The sequence below is a fragment of the Ptychodera flava genome, chromosome 2 (genome assembly GCF_041260155.1).
Source record: "Ptychodera flava strain L36383 chromosome 2, AS_Pfla_20210202, whole genome shotgun sequence".
Taxonomy (NCBI): domain Eukaryota; kingdom Metazoa; phylum Hemichordata; class Enteropneusta; family Ptychoderidae; genus Ptychodera; species Ptychodera flava.
Genome location: NC_091929.1, coordinates 30962080 through 30987854, shown reverse-complemented (window position 1 = coordinate 30987854; position 25775 = coordinate 30962080). Strand labels below are relative to the sequence as shown.

At 36.6% G+C, this 25775-nt stretch overlaps 2 protein-coding genes across 2 annotated transcripts in view; both read left to right on the top strand.

The window, feature by feature from the left end:
• The first annotated feature begins 1035 nt into the window (after positions 1-1035).
• Positions 1036-11268, top strand: LOC139119016 (splicing factor YJU2-like). The gene is made up of 6 exons (XM_070682632.1): positions 1036-1367; positions 2848-2948; positions 5556-5700; positions 6477-6805; positions 7766-7904; positions 8130-11268. Exons 1-6 carry the CDS (start codon positions 1344-1346, stop codon positions 8463-8465), a joined length of 1074 nt encoding a protein of 357 aa, XP_070538733.1. The 5' UTR covers positions 1036-1343; the 3' UTR covers positions 8466-11268.
• A 1652-nt stretch (positions 11269-12920) lies between these two features.
• Positions 12921-25775, top strand: part of LOC139119007 (uncharacterized) — a 36077-nt gene continuing 23222 nt past the window's right edge. The window contains exons 1-2 of the mRNA XM_070682621.1: positions 12921-13582; positions 19698-19831. Coding sequence (XP_070538722.1) covers positions 13301-13582; positions 19698-19831 — 416 coding nt within the window. The 5' untranslated portion in view covers positions 12921-13300. The remainder of the gene's footprint in view (positions 13583-19697; positions 19832-25775) is intronic.

The window sequence follows — 25775 nt, the reverse complement described above, 5'->3', positions numbered from 1 at the left end:
CAAAAGAGTCACGCGCTGAGGCAATTGGACTTTGACAGTGGTAAAGATTTGAAACCTGCTGACATTTTTACTTCACTACAGCTTGTGTATAGGTGAGATGAAATTTAGGAAGTTGCATTTCCCGAAGAATATAAAATTAGACCTAAGATGAAGCTACGGATGGTATGATGAGATAAAATTAAACGAGAAATTTGACCAATGACAGACTGAGAACATTAGGTAAACAATGTGACGAGTGATTAAACAACCGACAACAAGCAACAACTCGTCATTTATTATTATAACTTGCTTGAGTGTTTACCAATACCTGAGCTTCACATTTTTCTTCAGGCGTACCAGGGGAAAGGTAGTTACTGCTGACAAAAACATGGCATATAGTATTGTGCGAACATTTTGTAGTAAAGTAAATAATTTGATCCTTCCATCGTAATCAGAACATTTTTAATGCTGCACTTACTGTAATGCTTATCTATTCAGCTACATTCCGAAGATAACATACATGGATATTGCAAAAATTTAATCAAACTTTTGTAAGAAATAACTTGAGTGAGACTTATTACGTCAAGTTGTGAAGTACTGGCGGAATACGGAAGGCTGAGTCTCCAAGTCAGTGTATGGTACGTGTGTGTAGATATTATGACGAAATATCGGGGCTTTCATGACAATCACTGACTCCCCACTGAGTACATGTTTATGTTTTATAATCTCGATGAAAATGTAACACAAACAATATGAGCAGCATTAATTCGTTTTTCATTACAAAATTATAGTTCTAGTTTTGCTTGGCTGTCACATGAAATTGGTACACCAGATTACTTATTGTCGACTTTTATAGCGAGACATGAGGCAATTTGTCAGCCAAGAGTGGTATGCAAATGTGAACAGTGATAAGACTTTTTAAGGTAGTAATATTATCTTTCCTTTTGTAGGACACTTTCAAGTGCAACGTAATGTATTTCGTCAATCTTGAAAACAAAGGTATCCATGTTATTTTTGTAAGATGGCGCTGGTCACAACTGCCGCGAGCGTCGCGACCTTTAACCTCAGCTTTTCTTACATTCGCAAACGTCAGCGCAACGTTCATCTTTTCACGGTGACGGAAACGACGCTGGGTTTATTAACAGTCGAGTTAAGGCTGCACTTATAGTCTAAGAGGAGAAAATTTAAATCACGTATCTGATTTGGTTTTCCAGGTATATACACTGAGCTCTTTACAGAGCGTTCGGAGTACGAGGGTACGCAAGCTTCACTTCCGGTGTGTGTACACTCTTGGCGTTGTTGTAAATACTGTCGGAGTTCTGGTTATTCTGCCTTTCAGAGGATCTTCAGTAACCTGAGCAACCATGTCAGAAAGAAAAGTTTTGAACGTAAGTAGTTGATTAATATGCCATCCTTACCGCAAACTGGAAAGACGTCGCAAACATCAAATTTGCGCTATTCGTTGTTATGTTACGCTGTACGCTGCAACACTGCAAAGCAGTCGATCATAGCCACATACAGGGAAGAGAACATGTTTGTTGTTGTATTGTTGCGGATCTGTAGCCCTACCACTCCCTTGCTGGTTGTGTTGGGGGAGTCCCCCAACACATCCAGCCAGGGAATGGTATAGGGCTACGGATCCGCAGCAAGTTGTTGTATTATTATCGATTGCCACATCATTATATCAATTTTTTGTCAAAAATAGTTAATATATAGATAAGCAACCCAAAAACTTTGTCAACGCGTGCGGGGAGCACCATCTCACCACCAACGTACTTCTTCCTGTGGCTTTTGATGACTTTTTTTCTCTTTTTTGTTTATAATGCCAACCATAATCTCTTGTTCTACTCCCCTAAGCATGTTGATATATACAATATGCAGCTTGTCAACCCAGCCTGTAAGTGAGTAAACTGTGTTGTCATTGTTTGACAAGTGAATTCTGGTCTGGACCAGAATTCAAATGTAATCAATAAAAGTACATTTTACACATATAGACGCTGAGTTGACAAGCTGAATAGTGGGTGTTTCAAAATTCTCTGGGAGTAGAATAAGAAGTTGTGATTGATACACAAAATGAAAATCATGAAAAATCATGAAAACTTAGCATTACTGGCCCCTTTAAGAGTCTTGTTGACATTAAGCTGAAATAACGTAATCTCGATGTTTCTTCAATTATAATGGATATATTAAGTAGATCCAAAATGTGGGCAATATGATATTATTTTTCAAGTTAGAATCCATGGCGCACAAAAATACCTCCCTTTACATCATGAAGGTAGTAGCTTCATCAAGGCATTGAATGTACAAATGATAGAGGTAAAACACATTATCACCATGGTCGAATCTACCGCCATGTTTCACAAATACCATTGAACTTTGTCCCTCTACAACATGTATAGTTTGTCCTTTGTTTTCTCCTAAATCCAACATGCACAAATTCAGACCATGGAGGTAAAAAAGACCAACATGCGGAAATTGTCCCTGTAGTCTCTACATATCTCGTAGCTGTTTCACAAGTCAAGTACAAAATTCCGACAAACACCCTCTCCCCCCTCCCATTGTTTTTAATACATTTGACATGTTGGCACTGGGGCAAGATTGAAGATTAATGGACACAAAGAAATTTAGTTTGAATTGTTAGTAACCTAAGGAGTGCACTCATACCATCCCCCATCCGAGCCCCTAGGAATATATCCCTTGTAGTTGACAATTCAACTAAAGGTGCATCCACTTATCTTTAGTCCTCCAGGTACTGATGGCATACTTTCGTCTCTGTTATTAAACTTATCAAAATATGCCTCAGTGAATGTATTATATTCATTGAGTTTGTAGTTCATAATTTCTAACACTTATTTTTTTCCATTTCAGAAATACTATCCTCCAGACTTTGATCCATCTAAGATCCCAAAGTTAAAACTTGCTAAGGATCGACAGTACACAGTCAGATTAATGGCTCCTTTTAACATGAGGTAAGACGTCCATCCAACCCCTTCACGACCAGACCATGGTGCTTTCCCACTATTTTCAATAGCCTGGTTCAATCTACATGTATGTAAGAGGAAATGGAGATAACAGCATGACTTTTTGCATTGAACATCCCAATATGTGTTGGGGGTTCCCATCCTATAAGATGTTTTCAAAAATAGGATGAACTTTTTCTCTTTGGCAGAGGAATGTGTATCAGTAGCAGTTTACAGAATGATGGCTAAATAATTCATGGTATACACAGACAATATACCATGTCTAGTTCTTGCAGTGCACCATCATAAATCAAATTGCTGTGTCACTGACTCTAAGAATTGTACATAAGGCATACAGTGTTCTCCACAAATGAAAATTAAAGGCGGGCGGCTAATTAGCATATGTATTTGCATAATATTTGCATACAATTTACATATCACCAGGCTATTCACAAGGCACTCCAGTGATGAGATATACTTCTGACATTCTCAATATTTTTCTCCATTCAGCAGTGATTAATGGCAAGCTATACAATTTATTTTTACATTTAAATCCTGTTTATTTACTTTAAATAAATAAAACATCAAAAGTGAAAAAAAAAACACATTGAACTAATACAAACAATACACAATTTAGTAAATATATTGCACAATACCAACATGAAAATTCAAAAGTAGGCCTACATGAGAAGTAATGCAGTGTTCGAAATAATCGTGGCAAATGGTGGCACGTTTTCATGTGACCCTCTGTTACTATATGTTTGTCTGTAGCCGGATTGGTAAAGCCATGAACGTCTTTTTTTTACGTCCATGACAAGTTGATACGGGACTGAATAAAATGCGGAGTCAGCGGAGCATGCCTGCAGAGAAACATACGTTGACTTTAAAACTCAATTCATAATAAAGGGAGGCCCGAAAAAAATGATACCAAGTATTTCCAAGAGAAAGATTTGAAATTTCATCGACTCTTAGTTCGGCAAACGTACAAAACTTCGACAACTGCGCGGCGTAGGCTGCCATGCATGTTTGTGTGGAGCACGCTGGCGCACTAGATCTCGATCACACGCGACCTTTGAACTATAAAGTAGGCCTACAGAACCGTATGTACGGTACATAGCTGCTGTATTCGGATGATCACACGAATGATGATTTTAGCTCGTGCAGTTTCTTTTTACTTCATTTCATTGTGCCTTTGATATTTTAAAACGGTCACGGATTTTGAAACTTGATCAAACGCAACTGCTTCTCAAGTCAATCGAATGAATCCATGCAAGTTACGAATGCGTGACAGGAAATGACACACATGGCTTCAACGTCATGTGGACGTACACGGATCTCAAAATGGCTAACTTGGCTCGGATACGGAACGACCCGAGCACAGCGAAGTACCATACTTTTTTGCATCTGATATTTGTCTCAACCAATCGTACGATTTTAGCCAGATCTGATCGAAATCACTTTTCCTGACCTTCGGATCCTTACAAGTACGAGACATTGGCGGCAATGGCAGTTGACAATAGCATAGATGCTTTGACTGAGTGTCCGCTGGCAAAAATGCAACACCGAGCCTTCGAGTGTACCGTGTCCGTTGTATGAAATGGACGGTGTCTGTACGGTACGGTCGGCAGCTTAACACATTTCAAGCTTTTTGAATTGAAGTCTTAGCCAGTGTTCATCGGCACTACAGCCGTTTCACACTTGAAAAGCTTGCTGAAATAAGAGCGTGACAAAATCGCCGCTGAGAAACATAGGTCTTCAACCACATTTACTAAAGAGTATCGGCGCCGGCGGATATGAAACAGGATCGGCCGAAAAAAAATAACGATCGGGGCCGTCGGGGCCTGTGGGAGAACATTGAGGATTGCATGCAGTCGCAAAAGAAACCGACAGATGTGTGAACGGTCCCTCTTTATTACACGACGTTGTCAGTTGCTGTCATTTTTATTCAATAGGCTTTCAGATATTGTTTGGACAACTAACTGTGAAAACAGTTTAGGCGACAGAAAACAAAGGTGGGCGGGCGAGATTAAAGGCGGGGCGGGCGAGATTAAAGGTGGGCGGCGACAAAAAGAAGCCGGGCGCACCGCCCGTCAAAAACCCCTTGTGGAGAACACTGGCATGTACCAGTGAGGTACACGTACAGGGCCAGCATAGGGAACAGGCACTAGCATGTCAACCAGGAGCCTTATGTTTTTGCATTGCAGGTGAAATTTCTCAGTCGGGTGTAAATGATTACCAATCTTTGATTTGCTTAGATCAAAGGGAGACACATGGATCATTCAGTGTGTGCATGCAATATATATATATATATACATTTGGGCAGGTACTATTTATTTTTTTAGGGACAGGCAATTTTACAAAGTGACCTGCCTGGATGTCTGGATTTTGTATTTCACCAACAATCTACATTGTGTAGGACTAACTCAAACAAACTTAAAAGTAAGTCTGAAATAGACTCGAGGAGTTCAAAATATTGTATGTTTAATACTTTAGGGCCCACTGTGTACTTTTGTTGTGTACTTCATGAAACAACAGCATCTTCCATGGACAAAACTCAAAAGAAAATTCAAATATGTGTAGTGGTATTAGACGCTGGTTATCTTTTATACTGGACAGGTGTAAAAGCTGCCATGAATATATTTACAAAGGCAAGAAGTTCAACGCCCGGAAAGAGACAGTTCAAGGAGAGACATACCTTGGCCTAGCTATATTCAGATTTTACATCAAATGTCCCAGATGTGTCGCAGAAATTACTTTCAAGGTAAGCATTTAACTTTGAGGCGTACACCCCCATTTTCCTGTCTAGAGGTCTGACTCTCCTGCAGAAAACAATGGAATCGCGCTAAACCATGGTGGTGGAAGGGTTAAATCATAACAGCATCTTCAGTGTCGTCCATAACTTGGAAAACAGAGGGGTGGTTAATTTACATAACAATGCACAATTTGCATGTCCTTTTGTCGTGAAAATTTATTTTTCTGTACAGCTTTTAACATATGAATAGATTGTTTCAATATGAACATGAATAGATTGCTCCAAAAACCTCTTTGCAGAGAAATTTCATACCCAACCATGTTTTGAATTAATGCTAAAGCAATCACCCAACGAGAAATGAGGTTACATTTTCAAGGGAGTCAATATAATACTTTAAATTACTAAGAGGGCATTTCACGTGTAATTTTGAGTGATTAGCAGCAACCTCCCAGCATCACTACGGGGCGTTTCATTTTCGTGGGGTTATTCAGTTTGACTTACATGTTCATGTAAACACTACACCATAGACTTTTCATAGTGATATGATTCTGTTTTTAGGGTCTCCCTTTACATTTATTGTGTCATGATGCTGGATTTCTGCATCTTGTAAAACAGCGCAAGAAGGTGAAGTTCAAATTAAAATTAAAAAAACGCGAAAAAATCAGAATTGCAGCTACTGGCCCTTTAAAGTTTTGAAGTGTAAAGATCCTGTGATGAATAATTTCTTGCCGTGATCTCTCTGGACTGATCTGACTTTCAATAACTCCATGTTGTGATCTCTCCAGACTGATCCTGAAAACACAGACTATGCCCTGGAAGAAGGAGCCACCCGGAATTTCCAGGCAGAGAAACTCATCCAGGAGGAAGAGGAGAGAATCAAGCGGGAAAGGGAAGAAGAGGAAATGAACAATCCCATGAAGGTCCTGGAAAACCGGACCAGGGATTCCAAGATGGAAATGGAAATCATAGAAAACCTGGAAGAGCTGAGGGATTTGAATATGAGGCATGGAAACGTGGACCACACCGCTATCATCGAAATGAAGGCACAGAAATGGATGGTAGATCAGGAAAAAATATTAAAGAAAATGGCCGATGAAGAAGAAGCAGAAGTCAGGTATGATGCAATGTTCTCTATGGTTGAGAAAAATAGAGTGGTGGTCAATTTACATAACAATGCATAATTTGCATATCATTTTGTGTGAAATGCATTGTTTTTTTTGTATGGTTAATCAGAGCAAGGGGATTTGAGGGTGGGGCCATAACTCTGTTTCCCCACAGTCTATTCATAAGTTAATAATCATACAAAGAATACAATTTCATAGCAAAATTGCATCATATTATAAATTGTTATGTAAACTGGCTGTCCTCTGTGTATTTCCAAGCTACAGGGATTACTGTTAGCATGTGAATATATTGTTGTAGAAAAATCAGAGGGGCCGTCCTCTCCTCAAAATCTCCAATGAGGAGAATCCTGCCAGGAAGTAAAAGGAAATCCCTCCCATCCTATTTAAATTGGTTGGTTCAGCTTTGTTGTTGCCATGGTTTTGTATAAATATGTCTGTTTTTTGTTCAGCAACACTTGGCAGGTATAGTCACAGGTTTATTTTAGTACAAGTATGTACTGATATGGATGTTTGTATGTGTGTACATTGTATATATGTGTGTGTGTGTATGTATGTATGTATGTGTATGTATGTATGTATGTATGTATATATGTATGTGTAGGTACATATGTATGTATGTATATTATGTATGTGTGTACATGTATGTGTATATGTATGTATGTATGTGTGTATGTATGTGTGTGTAAGTAACTGTATGTAATTGTTGTGTATTGATCATACAAGTAATGCAATATGGATAGGTAAATGTTTTGTGGTATATTCTAGACTCATTCTTCCTTCTGTAGAAAATAGAAGTGTTCAAAACCTTTGCCATGTTTGAATGCAGGTAGTAGGCCAAATACCATCAGTTTAGTTTCTCTTTATGTTCATGGGTACTTGCAGTTCCCTCAGCGAAGACAGTTGACTTATGAAAAGTGTTTACAACTCTGAGTATAATTTATCATTTTCAGGGCAATATTTGGAAGATCTGATGGAGACACAATCAAGAGACTGGATGATGAGGAGGAGGAAGATGATGATGAGGATCACACCCCAAGTGTTTCCATGGCAGCAGGGAGCAACAAGAGACCAACTGATTTCCTGACAGAGGTATGTAGGTGCTCACATAGGCGTGAAAGTCAGCAAACACACAATTCCACTTTGTTTTTCAAGTAGTCTATTCATAATGTAAATCACCTTACGTGAATACATTTTCATGACAAAGAAATATGTATATTATGTATTGTTATGTAAATTGATCACCTGTTTTATGAAGCTGTTGAGAACACAGTTGATTAAATCTTATAATCTTCTCTATTGCATCTCTGTCTGTAGGATTCTGATGCGTCAACGTCACAGCCATTGAAGAAGCAGAAGACATTGTCATGGGAACGGAGTGTCGGTGGCCTGTCAAAGAAATCGGCACTGTCGTCCCTAGTGAAGGTCAAAAGCAACAAAACGAACTTGTCCAATGGAAAGACAAATGATAACAGTTGTGAGAAAAAAACAGTGAATGAATCCAAGGAGACTGTTTCCAAGAATGATAAAAAGGAGGAAAAGAAAAAGGCAGATGACAGAAAAGATGGACAAAATATCTCAAAACCACAGACAAGTTCCTTGAGTCTTCTTGGAGCTTATTCAGACAGTGAATCTGGGAGTGATTGTAATTGAACATCAGAAGCAATTTTTACCTTCTCGTGTCTATTTATAGACATAGAAGATATTAGAGTTGAATACCAGTATGCTTGTGTCAACTTCTTCCGTCTGTCAAGACTTCCGTCTGTCAAGATCCGTTGACGTCATACCATTATGATGGGTCATATCATAAACTGGTGGGGGTGTTTATGGCTCAGGTTGAGGTGTAAGAGAACGATTTTGAGCTGTGACAAAAATCAAAAGGGACTTAGCGGCATAGCCACAGTGTTAAGCCTTTCTCCAAGGTTTCTTAGTTGACTACGATCTATCACAGACTACTGAGCTGACGTTAGGGGTACTTACTTTGTGTTTGCTCACTCTGTGTGCGCTAGTGTTTGGTACTGAGTTGCGTGGATATCCCCTCATGGCCTCACGTGATATGGGCCTGTTGCATAAACTGCAGATATGCCTCTGAGTCTGAAAACGGTCATTGTGTAAGCCTGTCGGCATTTTCCTTGCATTTTTTCTCATTTAATTTTGCAAAATATCGGCGAGTACCTCAATATTTCAAGATAAGTTATTCTTCCCAATCGTTTCCTGGAGTTTCAGAGTCATATGAACGAAAATGAGTGAAAGTTTTAGACAGGAAAATCGGACGTCGGCCATGTTCATTGTTTACAGTACAATCAGAAGTTTATGTGGAGGAAATAGCTAACAAACACTGTTCATGATGCCCGCCCTCTAGAGGCAGACCTTCCTACATGAAGTACCACATTTGATGCTTGTGGAATTTTAGCTTGACCACACAAAGGAGCATTTAAAACATTTAGAAAATGACAGATTGAAGGTATTCTGAAAATGTCAAATACTGAGGAAAAATGTGCAAATATTCAAAATAAACAGGTTAACTGACTGGTCAGCTATAAAAAACAATGAAAATGTTTATGATCAAAAGTTTTTGAGATGCGCACATTTTAACAAATACAGAAATTATTAACATTATAAATATAAGACCAACTATTTTTCAGGGATGGGACAGGTTGGAAATGAGGGGTGAGAGACAAAGGCACTTCTATTGCTGCATGTGGATGCAGCCACACCATTTCATTTACAGCATACTTATTCACTGTGTTGTGTTCAAGTTCCATATTGTACTGACTGTCATACAAGGATAACATATTAAGCAAATCAAATCAAATTAGAAAAGCATCAATGCTGTTGTGTGGATTTTGCTGAACATGGCTGATTTTAATATTTCGCCCTATATATTTGGTATCCGGCAAAGTCAAAATAAAAAGTAAAGTCAAAATTAACACTGCAATTGCTGACAATATATGTTACCGTTTCTGCATGAACTTTTCTTTTTTTAATTAAAGTATAGTAGTACTTCGAACAGATTAACAATTATCGTGATGTCAACCCATAATTTTACATCACAAAGACAGTAATTCTGCCAATTTTTTTTTGTTTTTCAGTCATTTTATAAATTTTGCACTGCTCAAGATGATTGAACAAATTGCAATGTGTGAATTTGTAAACTCAAAGAATAAAAATCCTTTGGTCACAGATTAAATTATTTTTTTGAAAAGAAATTTACTCTTAAACATTTTTAGCATATATTCTTTACACGGTCATGTATTTCAAGGAAAATATGCCTATTAAAAACAGTAATTTCTTCACTTTCAATTTTTTTCAATACTATGACAATTATCAGCCATGAGGTTTTACAAACACAAGACCAGATAAGCGTTTTTCATCATTTCCATAGGACTCTTTGGAAAATCCATTAAAAACAGTTAAAAGTGACTTAAAATGATCACTTGGTATACATTTAATTTACAGATGCCAGGTTGTGTATATCACATGCACTCAGGTCAGTAGGGAAGTGCGTCATTACTATTTTGGACTGTTAATTCTTATTTCTGAATTATTTAACTTTTTTCCACATTGAACTATCTTTAGGCAGTTTATACTGTAGCTTAGAATTTTTTTGATTGATGTATTTAATCATCTTTTGGGTTCTTTGGGTCCATATCCCACCTCATGCCCCTACATCATCAACTATTTACCAACAACTCCATGCCAACAACCAATTACCTGACCTGGCCGCACATTAGAGAAGGTACAGCGTCATTGACGCTATTTTAATACATGTATAAAATTTTTATAATACATCAAATTTCTGTGCCTGGGGCACACTCTCCCTTAAATGGGGATGGAAGGTGTAATGTATGGGTCACTCTACCTTCTGTATTTTTCAACTACTTGAGGAGCTTGTTGAAATCTTATGTTACATGTAAAATTTCCTAGAGTCACAAAGAGAATCCTTAGGCTGGCAGAATGCCAACTATAGTCACTGGATTAAAGTTTTATCGAAGCCCCCTCTGCTTGTAGAGAAATTGCTGTCAATTCCTGGAACATAAGATGTTTCTAAATACAAGTTGAAGGATAACTTGTCCCATGTAGCAAATTATAAAATAAAGTATATCCGGCTATACTCCATAGTATTGTATTTTTCAAAGTCAAAGCTAATATTGCCAAGGAGGTGATAATGTCAGTTGGAAAGACTGCTTGCCTCGGTGCACATTCTGAAGATGATCACAAAATCTTAACTTGGGTCAGAAGCATGCTATGGAATAACTTTATGATGTGTATACAGTAATCACCTGCAGAAACAATGAGGGGCAAAACACCACCGTAAACAAATCAGTGTGAGTTTACCTAACCCCAGTCACATCAAAATATTGGCCTGAAACACGAGATTGGCTACAGCGCCCTCTTACGTGCGTGTGTAAGAACTTTTGTTTATGTACGGTTGTGATTAAAAGTTTTTACACTTAGTTTTGTTGTGTTCTGTGTTATTTTTATGTGTCATAACATATTCAAAGACATTCGAATTACTGTTGGCATAATGAAGGGTTCTGATGTAAACAAGTCCAAAGATGTTTCAACTTTCATAGAACAAAAAGAAAAGAAAAACAAATATGAAAAATTCATGAAAACATCAGACAGTGTGGTGCAATTGATCGCTTTATCTGATGAAGAGAATTTAGTACTGATGGACGAAAATGCTTTAAAACAAAGAAAAAAATAAGTGTGCACTTGAGTAAGGGTTTAAATTTGAAAAATGGGCCTCGGGTGTGTGAACTTGAATGTATCATGAATTTAGAGAGCAAGGTAAGAAGGAAAAGAATAGTAATAACATATTTGCAGTGTGCTGCAAGGGATGAAAATGCTTTAAGGTAGAATGCGCCTTGGGGACAGGTATTCACTCTAAAATGTGTACAATTCTTTTTTCTGGTCTACCACTCGTTGGGACTCATTTTCAAGCTCTCAGAGTGAAAATAATTTTCACTGTATTTTGTGAAAATCAAAACAAAGAGTTAACTCGGAGATGGCGATCATTTTGAATTGCAAATATTAGTAAATTTATTTCTCTTGTACTAAATTTGCGTGCTGATTTTTCCTCTTGATTTGGTAACAGAATAATTATATTTTCTTGTCCTACAATGTTTAGACTCAATAAAACTGAAAAAAAAACAAGATTATGCAATCTTATTTTGCAGTATCAGCCACTTTTACACTGCTTTCATTGTTTCTTTGCCTTTTTAAGAGGTCAAATTATGGCTAAAATTTGCCATGGTGGAAGAACATGATCCGTTTGTCACGTTCTGTCACGAAAATAAAAGCATCACCTCCAATAATTATTTAAAGGTTGAATGGACTTCTGGGAAAGTTTTTGGGCACTCAAAGTTCCACAATAGTATTTGGTCAGCTGCTTCAAGTTGTGTGAACTCGATTTCAAGCCCGTGCAAATAAAGTGAAAACCCCTACAGTTAACACAGATACTGCTATGGTACCCGTTTAATTTCAGATATAAGTTCAACGAGTCACGTTGTTTTTCCCTCTAATTCCATACTTTGCTCTTTGAATTTTCCTTGATCAGAAACTGCAGAAAAATGGTTTAGGTGTAAAGTTGCTTCAATCGAAAAACATGGGGGCAATACCCTTTGAAGGGTAATGTAGTGATAGCCTTATTTAAGAAACTTTTTTCAGTTTTATATTATATTTTTATTTCTCCTTTGTCGTTTCAACTCCAAGTTAATGGCCGAACAACAGATGGGATCGACGCTTACGACGCACCACATGGCTGATTGAGGAGCAAACAGACTGTCTAAGTTGCATATCTGCATATAGCGGGACCTTAACCATGGCAACGAAGTTAGCATCGGCAGCTATGATCAACAGGTGGTGACCCGGCCTGACTTTGACATGGCTAGCCCAGCCAGCACGAAGCAGTCGCCTCGTGTCGTGTACGGGGAAGCGGAGCGGTCGGGTTATGTTTATTTTGTCGTCTAGGGTTGATTATTTAAATATAAACAATTTGGTTATCGACTCGAGGGGATATACGGCACAATAGAAGTTAGAAATATAATTGATCGGAGTGTATTTGCATACATTAACATGCTATTACGCATGCCCATAGGGGTCGCTCGTACGCGCCGTTACTGGGTATCAAATCACACAACTAAAGGCGATTCTCCAGTTCACATTAGTTTCTTGAGATTTTTGGGCGGTATAAGCAAGACCATGGGTTAATTCTTGAAGCCGAGTTCCTTGTGAGTATATTATGCGACACTGTGCCGTCCATTAAGTCAAGATTACTGCAATTTTGGGGAGATTTTCACCGAGCCAGAACGGAAGTAGTGTGTCTGTATGCGATAACAACACACACGAACTCGCTGTAGCTACCCATTGGCGAAAACTTCACGAACACACTTCGACTTGCCTATGCTTCCTGCCGACGGGGTTTTCATCAGTGATCGCGACCGCGGACTTTAATTCAATTTCACCCATTTTAGATAGCTCAAATGGAACTGGTTCGGACCATGTCCGATCATGTCACGGACAGCATGAATGTCAACGGCGAGCAAGGCAAACAGGTGTTCCCGTCCATCGCCAATATGCCGAATCTACAGCACCTGTACAGCCCGTCGCCGACCAAATCACACGATTCAGGTGTGTCCCTCAACAAATCCACGCCGCACACGGATTTCGATCGGCTACCAAGACTGGTTGAACTCTCAAGCGCCACAACGAAGACGGACTATCGGCGAGAAGCCACAAGTATACGGACTGCCAGGCTGCCGAAGGTAGGAAGGGTGATTTCAATAGCTTCCCTGACATTTACACTTGTGACCGTGTAAAGAGTTCATAAATTACCGATTTACTTGTCACATCTAATCCCAGCTTTGTTCCATAAACAGCCATTGAACTGGTTAAAGTCTAGCTCAGGAAAGCCCACAAAATATTTCATCATATACGATAAACGTTAGCTTCGTAGACTTCCAACGACTGGGGAAAAATTTAATCCTACATTTTTTCCACGGTACCGTGATTTTTCACAGCATTTGATCACTATGTGGTGCATTAACATATTATGATTCTTTTGGGTGTTACAAACCTTTCACGGATTCAGTCAAGGCAGGGCTATCTTTTCAATTTGTTGTCAAGGCGCCGGTACAATTCAAAGCCGAGAAGCCCGGAAATTTCAATGCCAAGAACTCGGGACAATAACTGGACATTGATGACAGGAGACCTTCAGAGTGTTAGTCACCTACAAGCAGGTGCTACTGCAAAATACCTCAAAATGAAACGTCTATACATATATCGCTTTTTAGAATAAAACTTCTGTTTGACAATGAAGTTTGTAATTGCCTGAAAAAGTGAGAAAAGAGAGCATCATTTGCCTACATACTCACAATGAAAGCCTTTTGAATTTTTTTTTTAATGCTCATTTTCTTGCATTTAAAAAACTATTTAGCATATAGCATGCCTGTAGGTATTATCATTAATTTATGTTACTATTGATGTTGTGAAGGTAAGAAGATTGGGTGAAAATTCCATTACCCCCGATCCCCCAAACCCCCACCCCTGGCCTGTTCTAAATACCCTACCTGCCCATAAATAATACTAATAAAGCTGTATCCATGATAAATTGGACATGGGGAAGGGGAGACATAAAAACTGAAAGATAATTTGCATAAAGTTGAATTCAAAACATGAAATAGGTAAGCTTAGACTGTTTTTCTGACAGGAAATGTAAATAATAGAGTAGTTGCATGAAAAATTTAAAACTTTTATTTTCAAAATGCTTTTAGTGGCTTGCGATGTTCAGAATGAAGATAAAATAGACCAGGCTTGCACAGGTAAAACAAAACAAAAGTACAAATGAAATTTTTCCGAATATATTCATGATTGTTTACGATTCAGGAAGACCATGTTATAAACTGAAAAGAGCAGATTCTGAGAGGTAACAAGTGGTCTGTTTTTCAAATTCCTCAATGAACTTAATGACGCCTTTGTAGTTTAGAGAGACATCAAAAATGCATGGGTTTAAGTAAAAAGCAGTTGATTAATCATTTACCATAGTTTGGTTCAGGTATTTTTTACTCACCAAATTTCGAACAATGTTTCCTGGAGTTAAAGAGACACATTAAGAAATCACAAAAACTACACAAATTCTCCTCCTCATATGATTTTTGTCACAGATGTTGATATTTCATAACTGTGTATATTTTGGATCAATATTTTTTCAGCTCTAAACCCTATGAGTGCAGTAATTTTTCCCACCAAAATTTTAGTGCAACATTTTACCAATTTTTATGAATTTTTCTGTAATTTTTTTGATAATTTTTAACCAAATGGTCATCGCATTTGATCGGCTATAGTTTCTTATCAAAATTTTGGCAAAAATCTTTAGAAAATTGACTGGGATATATTTTTTAAAGGCGACAAAAATTGGTTTTGGCGCTCAAAGGGTTAAAATTATTTTTTTCAAAATTGTTAGCTCTGCATGATGTTGTCGTTTCTAACCACACACAAACCCAGTTTGCTAGCCAACCATTAAGTTGAAAATCAGTTATCTGGTCCTAGAACTCAGACTTCTTCATTTGAACAACCCAGATACTGTTGTTACCAGAGTTCAAAGGTCTACCTTGATTGCCTGATATCTCAGGAGATATACCATTGCCAGATATACTCAATACATTTGATTGATACATGAAAATAAAACATTCTCCTAATTATTTGATCAATCCTGTGATTAAAGTCCGCTCGCCCTTTGCTATGTACATGTAATTTCAGTCTGTTAAAACACTTAAGACTTACAACTGTTTATGTCTGCTACACAAATTACATCATATATTACACCATATCTGCCACTCAGTAGGACTTTCACGGTTTCTGGGAAAAAATCGGCTGGTGGCACTCTCTGGGCAAAATGGATATCCCTTCACTATGATAGACAGGTCTTAGATTCGATGAAGATGTGCATTTTTGTTTTTTTACAGGGGATATCAGCTTTATCTCTGAGTATATTGACAAACTGGCCCCAACTTTCTCAGAGAAAAATAAAGGACTCACATTTCTTATCTAGTCAATGTCAACAAGCACTGTGAGGATTAGGGATTGACAACAGTGGCGTTAAAGGGGCAGTCCTCAATCCCTGGTTCTCATTGACTGACAGTCTGTTTATGTGATTTTAGTCCTTTGTTCTCCTTTGAAAGTTGTGCACAGTTAGTCAGTTTGCTCACAGATGTAATACAGCTGATAAAAAACATGCCCGTTTAATTAAACGACTGACACTGAGGAATCATTAGATTTTGGGAAGGATGGTTATATAGAATGAAAGTTTTATGTTCAAGCATTTGACTTAATGTTTTTGAGTGGACAGAGCTTGCAGAAATTCAAGTTGAAAAAAATCTTTCTTTCTCATGCTGATATTGTGATCAAAAGCCACAAAAATAAAATGTCAATGGATGTGAACATGATTGTACTGATTAAAAAGGAGCAAGACATACAAAATTTATCCAAAATTTGATCTACTGAAGCCAATGTTGCGCATATTTTCTATATTTAGTAACAAATCTACGATAGCAAATAGTGCTATCGGCTCTGACAGACTTTTTGCCAGAAAGTTTAGCAAGGCAACAGAGCATGCAATTTCAAACAATTGACTGCTTTGCTTCATTATGCATTCATGCAAAACAAGCATTCATGCAAAACAAATTAAATATCAAGCGAAGACTCTCAGAATTACATTTAACAGATTTTTTTCATCCACACCTACTCTGTGCAAACACTAAATGTTTTACTACCGGCCAAATAATGGTCAATTTTTTTTTCAACTTTTCCTGTAGCGTCAACACAGACATTTGTCTAACACAATTCAAATAAAAGATTTTGGACGTCATAGATGGTTTGAGTAAATGTTGGGGGTGTTCGTCAACACTGGTATAGCAGTTTAGTCATGTGGAAAATTCCCAATCAAGTTTTCCTCTGTGCACGGCAACCATTGTGTCTATTTGCTCTTCAAAATAAAATGAGCAGGTTGTTCTGTCAGCAGAAAAATGGAATGCCGTCATCAAATAGATCATTAAGTCAAATAACATCATTCCGTTGTACACAACTTTTGCAAAATGTAACCTCAATGTATTGTGGGGCGAGGATTGCAGTTTGGAAAAGTTACAGTTCCAAACATTTATTTCTGATAAATACCTGAAATTGTATTATTACTTGTAGCTTATTACAAAGGGATGGACCAATAGATCATAGGAGGGAATGGTCAAATTGGAGAAAAAAAACTTGCAACTTGCAATAATTGCTAAAAACATGTTTAGCAGCCATGGTGATTTTTAAGAAATTTGACCCTGGCCATATATATGATATATATATGTAACAGCAATAAGTTTGATTCAAAATGGTGCCACAGTAAATATATATATAGATAAATATATTTATATTATTTATATACACACACACAGATATATTTCATATTTTTTAAAGAACAGTGACACTATTTTGAATCAAACTTATTGCGTGTACAAATCATGCACTGAATATTTAGCATTATTTTAAGATATTTACAAACCAATGATGTTCATATAAACAGAAATAATTTTTACAGATAAAAATTATCAGCTGTGATTCAATTGCTGAAAGATTTTTCTTTTCCACAGGTAGTGTTGAAATCATAGTTCACCTTCACTTTCAAAATTAGTTAAACCCCACGGGCCTCTGTTTTCCCAAAGCAACATTGCACAGCTCACAGTTCCATATGGGACTTTGGACAGTTACATCAGTGAATGGGGGTGTAAGAGTACAAAATGCAAATAAAAGATCTTGGACAAAATGATAATTTATTTCAAACTGTCCAAAGTAGTTGTGACTGCACTTATGGTGATGAAATTGATTCATTTGACTACATAATAATCCAAATGCCAGTGGAATAATAAATTTTGTGTTACATAGCAGTGAAAATTATGTTCACAATGTTGATCAAACTTCTAGAAACCTTTCCTGTGTATTAGATTACAAGCTGTTTATGTTACCTAAGTACCACTACCAGCAGTGTAGCAAAATGCAGATTCTGAGTTAGGGAATAAATTTAGATATCAAGTGCTGCACATTTTTGGACTTTAGCAGCGTCTCTGACAAGACAATAAAGACATAGTAAATAGAAAAGACCTAGTAAAAATAGCCAAAACTGCTATTGTTATAGTCTCTTTGTCAGGGAAACAAACAAAAGATGTTTATTTGTCATAGGATTAATCCTTAGATAAGATGACCTTAAGAATGGGTGGTACTATTAAAGTTGACTGTGAAATGGTAAAGTGCTTTGAAGACATTGATTTTTGTTATGTTTAAAGGCACTGTTCGCGATCCCTGGGATCGCCTTTGTTCTAGTCTATAAGAGGGTGTTAGGAGCGAAACTGCACTCAGTCCAACTACAAAGAGGATGCACCAGTTTAGAGACATGGACTCGAAATAGGGTATCTTGAGTTAGGTAAAGGAGACAAGTCCGGTAGTCTACGGTTAAGCCTTTATTTAAAAACCAACGTTTCGACCACACACAGGAGGTCTTCTTCAGGGTCTAAAATAATAACATGAGCGGATAAAAAGGATTAAAAATAAAAAGAGGATTATGGAGGTGTGATAGCCTTTTGTTTTCCATTGAAATTGTAATCTTGTGGGTAAATTTTCTGATGAGACAATCTGGTGACAAAACATGCCTTTAAATGAAAATATACAAAGTACTGCTCAAAATTCTGTGATAATATGTGATGTGAGCAATTGCATTAATGCCTTATTAATGCAAATAGAGCTAAATAGATAGGTTTTTACAAGTGCTTGTTGAGTGCTAAATAAAATCATGAAATTTATGAAAAATACGTTTTTGCCATAAATTTCCATATTGAACTTTGCTATGTTAACTTTGCCATCTGTAGAAGTTGCTTTTTCAGAGGGAGTTTTCAGATTTTAGCAAATGATAAGAGATAAAATATGACTTGTAAGTAGCTCTAACACATTACAATCAACTCGGCATTTAAATGATTTGAGGCATTTCTTTGACCTTTGACCTCTTAATGTGATACTGGATAATGTATCACCACTTGAGGGCATACCATTCCTGAACAGACAGTCATAGAAACTAATGGTAAACAAACAAACAGAACGGAGGTGTTGATGAATAACACATTTCCAGTTACAGTATAGACATACACTGGGTAAAAACAGAAAGAATATAATTGCCCAATTGAAGTTAAAGAGTAAAATTGCTAAAGTTTTGAGAAAAATTTTGGTGAAGACATCAAATTTCTTTACATAGTTTTATGGCGGACTAAAATCTTCAAAGATTAAGGAAAGTGATGCTTAATTTTTTTAAGATTTGCATATTTGTTTGGATCTGTCTTTTTGTCATTGTGAATTTGTTAGTGGGAATGTGTACTTCGGCCAAAGTAATTAAATTCTTTGTTTTGCGTCCCCATTCCCGTAGGCTTTTAAGGTTTTCATGAAAAACACACACAATGTATTTGAATAGGAAATTTTAGGACATGACCGGTTAGCTTTTCTGAACTAAAATTTTGTTACCATTTTTTATTTGCTGCAATCAAATTATATTGTGTTAATTTTCTTGTGTGTGTTTTTCAGCCGCTTAGACGCGTACCTTTTCCCATTTAGAGTGGACGCAAAACAAAGAATTTAATTACTTTGGCCTTATGGTAGATACACCAATTGATTGTTTGATTGACAAATGAGTAATTAAGCAATTTTGTCAATTAATAATGAGTGACTAGATCTCATCTGTATTTAACTTCCACTGCAAACAATGTCGATAAATCATTTAGCAAAAATAGGGCAGACTTTTCATCATCATTGTTGCCTGCAGTTTGGTTTAATGAATGTGCTTCTTGACATTTTTTCCAGATGTCCTCCAATTATGGTCGACGGAAACAACAAGAAGCGACTACGACTGCTGCTAGTACGATAGTTGACGACAACACAGACACTGCAAACCAGTTTAATCCAGATCCTATGCCTTACCAAGCTAAAAACTTCAGGTAAGTCAGCATAACCCTGTGACACAGCCTTATTCATAGGCGTAGGAGTTTTTTTCAAGCATCCTCACCATATACAGGCCATATAATTGTGAATGTCCAAAATAAAGTGCAGTCATAAGTGCATCAAGAGAGAATGCGACCCAGGAAAAGATTTTGGACTCAAACTTTCACAAAGTTCTTTTGGCTGACCACTTGTGGGGGCTCACTTTGAAGCCCTTGGAGTAAATAAAGTTTTACTGGCTTCTTTTTGTGAAAATCGGGAATCTCGTTTTAATCGTAGAGATAACTCAGAGATGGCGGCCATTTTGAATTTCAAATATCTGTAAATGTCGGGTAATTTGTTTCTCTACGACCAAAATTTGCACGGTGACCGACGATTTTTATTCCTGGTTTTAAAAGAGAATTGTTTGAAGTTTGCTTGAGAAATGTTCGAGCAAAAGTTTGTCTTTCATTTTTGAGGAGTGACCTACCTTTGAGTAGAATGCACCTTTGACATAGGGAGTTTTTCATTCTCAGATTTTTTTACAATTGTTTTATAGTCTGCCATTTGTGTAGACCAGCTTATTCTAAAGCCTGTCGGGTGAACAAAGTTTTCACTGAATTTTTTTGTGAGAATTAAAAATTCCGTTTTTTCCAAATTGAGTTAACACAGGTTTATGGCAACCATTTTGAATTCGAAATATCAGTAAATTTTAATTTCAAATGCAAACTTCTCTTAATTCAAAATTTGCATTGTTACCCCAAACACTTTTCTCAAATTTGAGTAAGAATGGTTTGAAGTTTCCTCGAAATTTGAACAAAGTCTTTTAGTTTTGAAGTGCATACTGCCTTAATTCCTGGTCACTAGTCTACCGGTATAGTGCATGCACAATACAGTATGTGGATGACATTGCAGTCTTTATACAGATTATAATGCAACCTTTTGTGGAATGACAGTTGTGGCCATGGTATTGCTATGTGGAGTTAAGTCAGATTAGGACTGATACATTGTTCTTTCTGAGAATGACTTCATTGTTGAGATGACTTTGTCTCTATACCTGTAGCCCCAACAATCAATATTTACTAAAGTCTTATTGTAATCCACGGAAGTTACCCCTGTCTCTTAGAAATGTTTATTCCTGACTCAATTCTTCTTCCCTGGTCAGTCTATGGTTTGCATTGGCCATTTGAATCTCGGGTCACACATTTGTTTTCACATTGTGTGGAAAAGGGTAAATATGAGACACTTGATATTAAGGAAGAATGTGCCTCGTGGGTGGATATTTGAACTGTCAAATTTTTACAATATTTTAATGATCTAGGACTTGTATATGGGCTCAATTTGAAGCTTTTGAAATTAATATGAATTTTACAATCCTACTTTTGAGAAATTTCGGATTTTTTCCATAGAGTTAATGCAGGGATGGCGGCCATATTGAAAATATCGCTAATTTAAGGTAATTTGTTTCTATAGTAACATAATTTGGATGGTTACCACTGATTTTATTCTTGATTTTGAAAGAGAATGGTTGAGAATGGTTAAAACAAGTTTGAAGAAAAGTATAGGAGGACATACCGGTACATGTACTACCTTAATGATAATACCAAATGAATCAATCAATAGCATGGCATATTAACCCTTTGAGTGCTGTAATTTTTCCCACCAAAATTTCAGCATAACATTTTAGCAATTTTCTAAAGTTTGCTGTATTTTTTTGGGTGTTTTTGGACCAATTCGCCATAACTTTCATTTGTTGCAATTTTTGAACAAAATTTTGAGAAAAAGTCTGAAAAAATTGTCAACATCTAAAAATATTGTTAGCAATGTATTCCAAAAATAAAGGCAACAAAAGTTGATTTTGGTACTCAAAGGTTTAAGAGGTCTGTGGTTGCTGAAGTAATATTTTTCGCTGTGTACCGGTATGTTAAAAGCATATTTGGTATGATGTTTCGATTGTATTCAAATTATGAATGTTGCATAGATACAATTATCTCCAACAAGTTCCATGTAGGCAATAATTACATTGTCAAATTTGTAAGCTGTAACTGCTGATAGGCATAATATTGCAGGGAAAAAATCCAAAAACAGTGCCAGCTAGGTTTTCTGGTCTTTTCAAGGTACTGGTACACTCAGTGTGACAGTTTTCGGACGACCTCAGTTTTCGGACATTTAATGACACATGTGCTGTTCGTTGTACTCAGTTCGCTCTGTATTGATAGCGTTTTAGAAGTCATGTGACGCTGCTGTCCCGTTTTGGATAGCTTTTTGTTCGGTAGAAGCTATTTCGGGTGCTACAAACTTGCCGAAGTTAGCCACACCGTACGATACAAGGTGTCGACCGAAACACACAGAGACAGCCCATGTCCGATATTTCAGGGCCATACACGTCAAAATATAGTTGTGTCATCCATGGATTAAACGTAACTAATTTAGCATATATTTTTACAAACAGTTTTCTAAACACATCGAAATTGAAAATCGGGAGTTTGAAGTTCAAAATATTAATATTTAGCCCCGATAATCACATTCCAAATACGACGTCCGATTACTGCGATAACAGTCAGATTACTACGCACTCAACATTGGGTGAAAAATTTGGCAACTTTGACCCCTAAATACCAATTCCGTCCTGTTAACTGTTTTAGGATAAACACAATAAAGTTTCAAAGGGTATGGTAATAAGATTTCGTACTGCTCGTCATTTATGAAACGGCTTTGGGCAAAATTCACTACCCTGTCCAAAAACTGTCACACTGAGTGTAGTATGCGCCTCGAAAGTGAAAGACTTAAACTTTTGCTGAAACTTTTCCCGAGGAATATTTCAATCATTCTCTTTCAAGATCAAGAATAACAATCGGAGGTTACCATGCAAATTTTGGTACCAGAGAAACATTACCCAAGATTCACCAATATTTGAAATTCAAAATGGCCGCCATCCCTGTGTTCACTCAATACGGAAAAATAAAATTTTTGATTTTCACAAAACTAAGGCAGTGAAAAGTTTTCTTCATGCCAAGAGCTTTAAAATGAACCCCCACAAGTGGTAGATCAGAAAAGAATTGTAAAAGTTTGAGAGTCAGAACATCTGTCACCAAGCCATATTCTATGTTAAACACAGAGCAAAGTAGTACTAGCTGTCACTCAAAAGTCATACATCATGTGGCCAGGAAAGTGTTTGTTTACAAAAATATTTTTTTGCATTTCTAAAATTAAGTATATATTGAAGGGGTAGGTTTTTTATCGCTGAATGAAATGGTTATCACAACTTTCAGAGGAGAACAAGGATTAAAATCACATAAATTATAGCCAAAGCAAACACAATGCACTACAGTGTGAGAACCGGGGATTAATTGAGCACTGCTGCTTTAGTTATGTTGAAAGAGTTTTAAAAATTTTTCATACTTTTGTAATATGTTACAATTTTGTGACATATTTTGCACTTTTTATTTGATATGTTCATTGGGTGTTGAAATCTTTGCTGAGTAAGCATCAGGAGATACCCAATCATATTCCAATCCATAGCAGCAGACGGGAAGATTGAAACGCTATACACATTGACAAAAAGTCAGCTGTGCCATGGTCACTTTTGCAAACTTCTGGCCATTTGTCTCCAGCATAGCATTTCACTCACATTGTTCGTCTGTTTACAGTGTACACATTATCCCGTCCACTTTTTAGCCGAGTCATCGCAGACTTATAGAGTTACCAACCAACGCACGTCAGAGTATCTTGTGTCCCTTTCTGGTCAATCTGACCGTTGCAATATACCATACGCAGAAATATGAGATTCCCATCTCAACTCTCTTGTTTATGTGAAAACATTGCTTTACTCGTGAAATACTGTGGTGTCAAGTGGAAATTTTTCATACCCTTGACAAAAAGTCAAAGAATATCTCCCCATGCTGGGGTTCACTTTAGTATAATCTGTCATTATCCATCAACGTCCAGTCCCCAGGCCTTTATGTACTTGTCCCCTCCCCATTTCTTTGCAATGGTACAGTCTTGCTGTTTTTTGCATAAATTGCAGGAAAGTCATGGCCATGTGCCAAGGCAAATTCAATCAGGTTCATTGTCAAGACCTAAATGCACTTGACCCACTCTGAACAATAGCCTAGTGCAGGGGTCCAATTTATGAAGACTGTGGATGGCCTCCAAAGGAATTAAAAACACTTATTTTCATGAAGGTTTGGGCCCAGTTTTCTGCAGTTCCACCAGTTAAGAATACACTTGTACAGTTGCACTAGTTAATTATGGTAGGGTACAGTTGTAGAGCTGAAAAATGTGTACTTATTAGTATTACTCCACAAAGGAAAGACTGAGGAAGAGTGGGCCTACACCGGACAATTTTGCAAATCAACATAATCCTAGGGGGTCCAGTTTCTATTTTAAGTTTTAGGAGGAGCTCAAAAAAAAAACCGCAAACCCCGGTTTTCATTATCAAAATTTGGTCAAACATTCTTCAGATGTACCACCATGAACAAGATATCATCTCATTTTTTATAGCTTGTAGGTTTTTGATTTTTGTCTGCTTACAATGTATTTATCTGTTTGTCACCAATTGGTAATATTAGCCCACAAACTGATGCAGATATAATGTATGCTAGACTCAGAAGTTAAAGGGCCAGTAATTTTTAAAGACCCTGCAAATATAAAACGCATGCTGAGTAAGACATCAAAACAACAGTGGACATTTCCAAATCTTGAATACATGTATGTCGATTAATGTTAGTCAGAGCGCATAGTGAAATGTGAAGAATTGAAATAAAATGCTGATTGTGAATTACTAAGTCATAGCCATAATAACAGTGTACTTTACTGAAAAAATTTCAAATAACTTAAATAGGAGTAAGACATGAGGTATTATGCCATTCTTACTAGTGGTGCCTTTAACACCGAGATCTCAGTTCTTATTTTTGACAATTTTTAATTATAGGACTGTACCGGTAGATTAAGTGGAACAAAGTGGGCAGTTGATATTTTAAGCTACGTCTTCTTCAGGGAAATAAATTTTTGCGATGAAAGCATGTGGCTAAGGTGAAAGCATTTTGCCGTTTCCTGGTTGTAATTGAAATCAATGAAGCAAATTTGAGCAGGTGCTTTGCAGATATGAAAGCCTGACCTTTGACCTTCTCGACTTTTATGATTTCCAACAAATTGGCTATTGTATTGAGTTGCATGTTGTGTTGAAAATGTAAAGCTCAATATAATCAGGTGCAATTTTTTTCCACTCTTTAGATTTTTTTTCTTATGCATGTCTTTTTTTATCGAATAATAGTAATTATTTCTTAACTTGGACAGAATTTAATGAACGTAAATAAAAAAATAGTTATAACGATGTTTATGACAGCAGGAGACTTGCTAAGAATTAATTTGATCTTTGACTCCTTATAGCCTTGTAAAAAGTTTTTATCACTGTAGTCATTAGTTACAATGCAATGTCTAAGAAATATTACAGTCTTATCTGTAAATTATCAAACAGGGCACATATCAATATATTCCTATAACTGTCAAGTAAGTTTTGTTGTAATTCTGTTTAAACTAAACTCACACACACAAACACACACATACACACACACACACACACACACACATATATATATATATATATATATATATATATATATATATATATATAAAGTATACAAATGTCCTTGTGGGAAATTACAGTCCTCAATGCTAAAAGCAGAGAATTATAAATAATAGCATAAATTCCTTCAAGTATTATTATTACTTTGTACTTGAAGTAATTTGTGGTTTTATATACATATAGCTATATATATATATATATATATATATATATATATATATATATATATATATATATATATATATATATATATATATACACATGTATATGGGTAAAAATCATCGACACTTTGATGAGTTCAACTATCACAGATTTCTATTCCTAAAAATTTAATAGATTTAATGAAATTGCAATGCAGAGTGGTTACACTTTGCTCT

Coding starts and splice junctions, on each gene's coding strand:
- LOC139119016 (XM_070682632.1), top strand. CDS start 1,344: ATGTCAGAAAGAAAAGTTTTGAAC. Junction 1,368..2,847: donor CAGAAAGAAAAGTTTTGAAC/GTAAGTAGTTGA, acceptor TTTCCATTTCAG/AAATACTATCCTCCAGACTT. Junction 7,905..8,129: donor CAACTGATTTCCTGACAGAG/GTATGTAGGTGC, acceptor CTCTGTCTGTAG/GATTCTGATGCGTCAACGTC.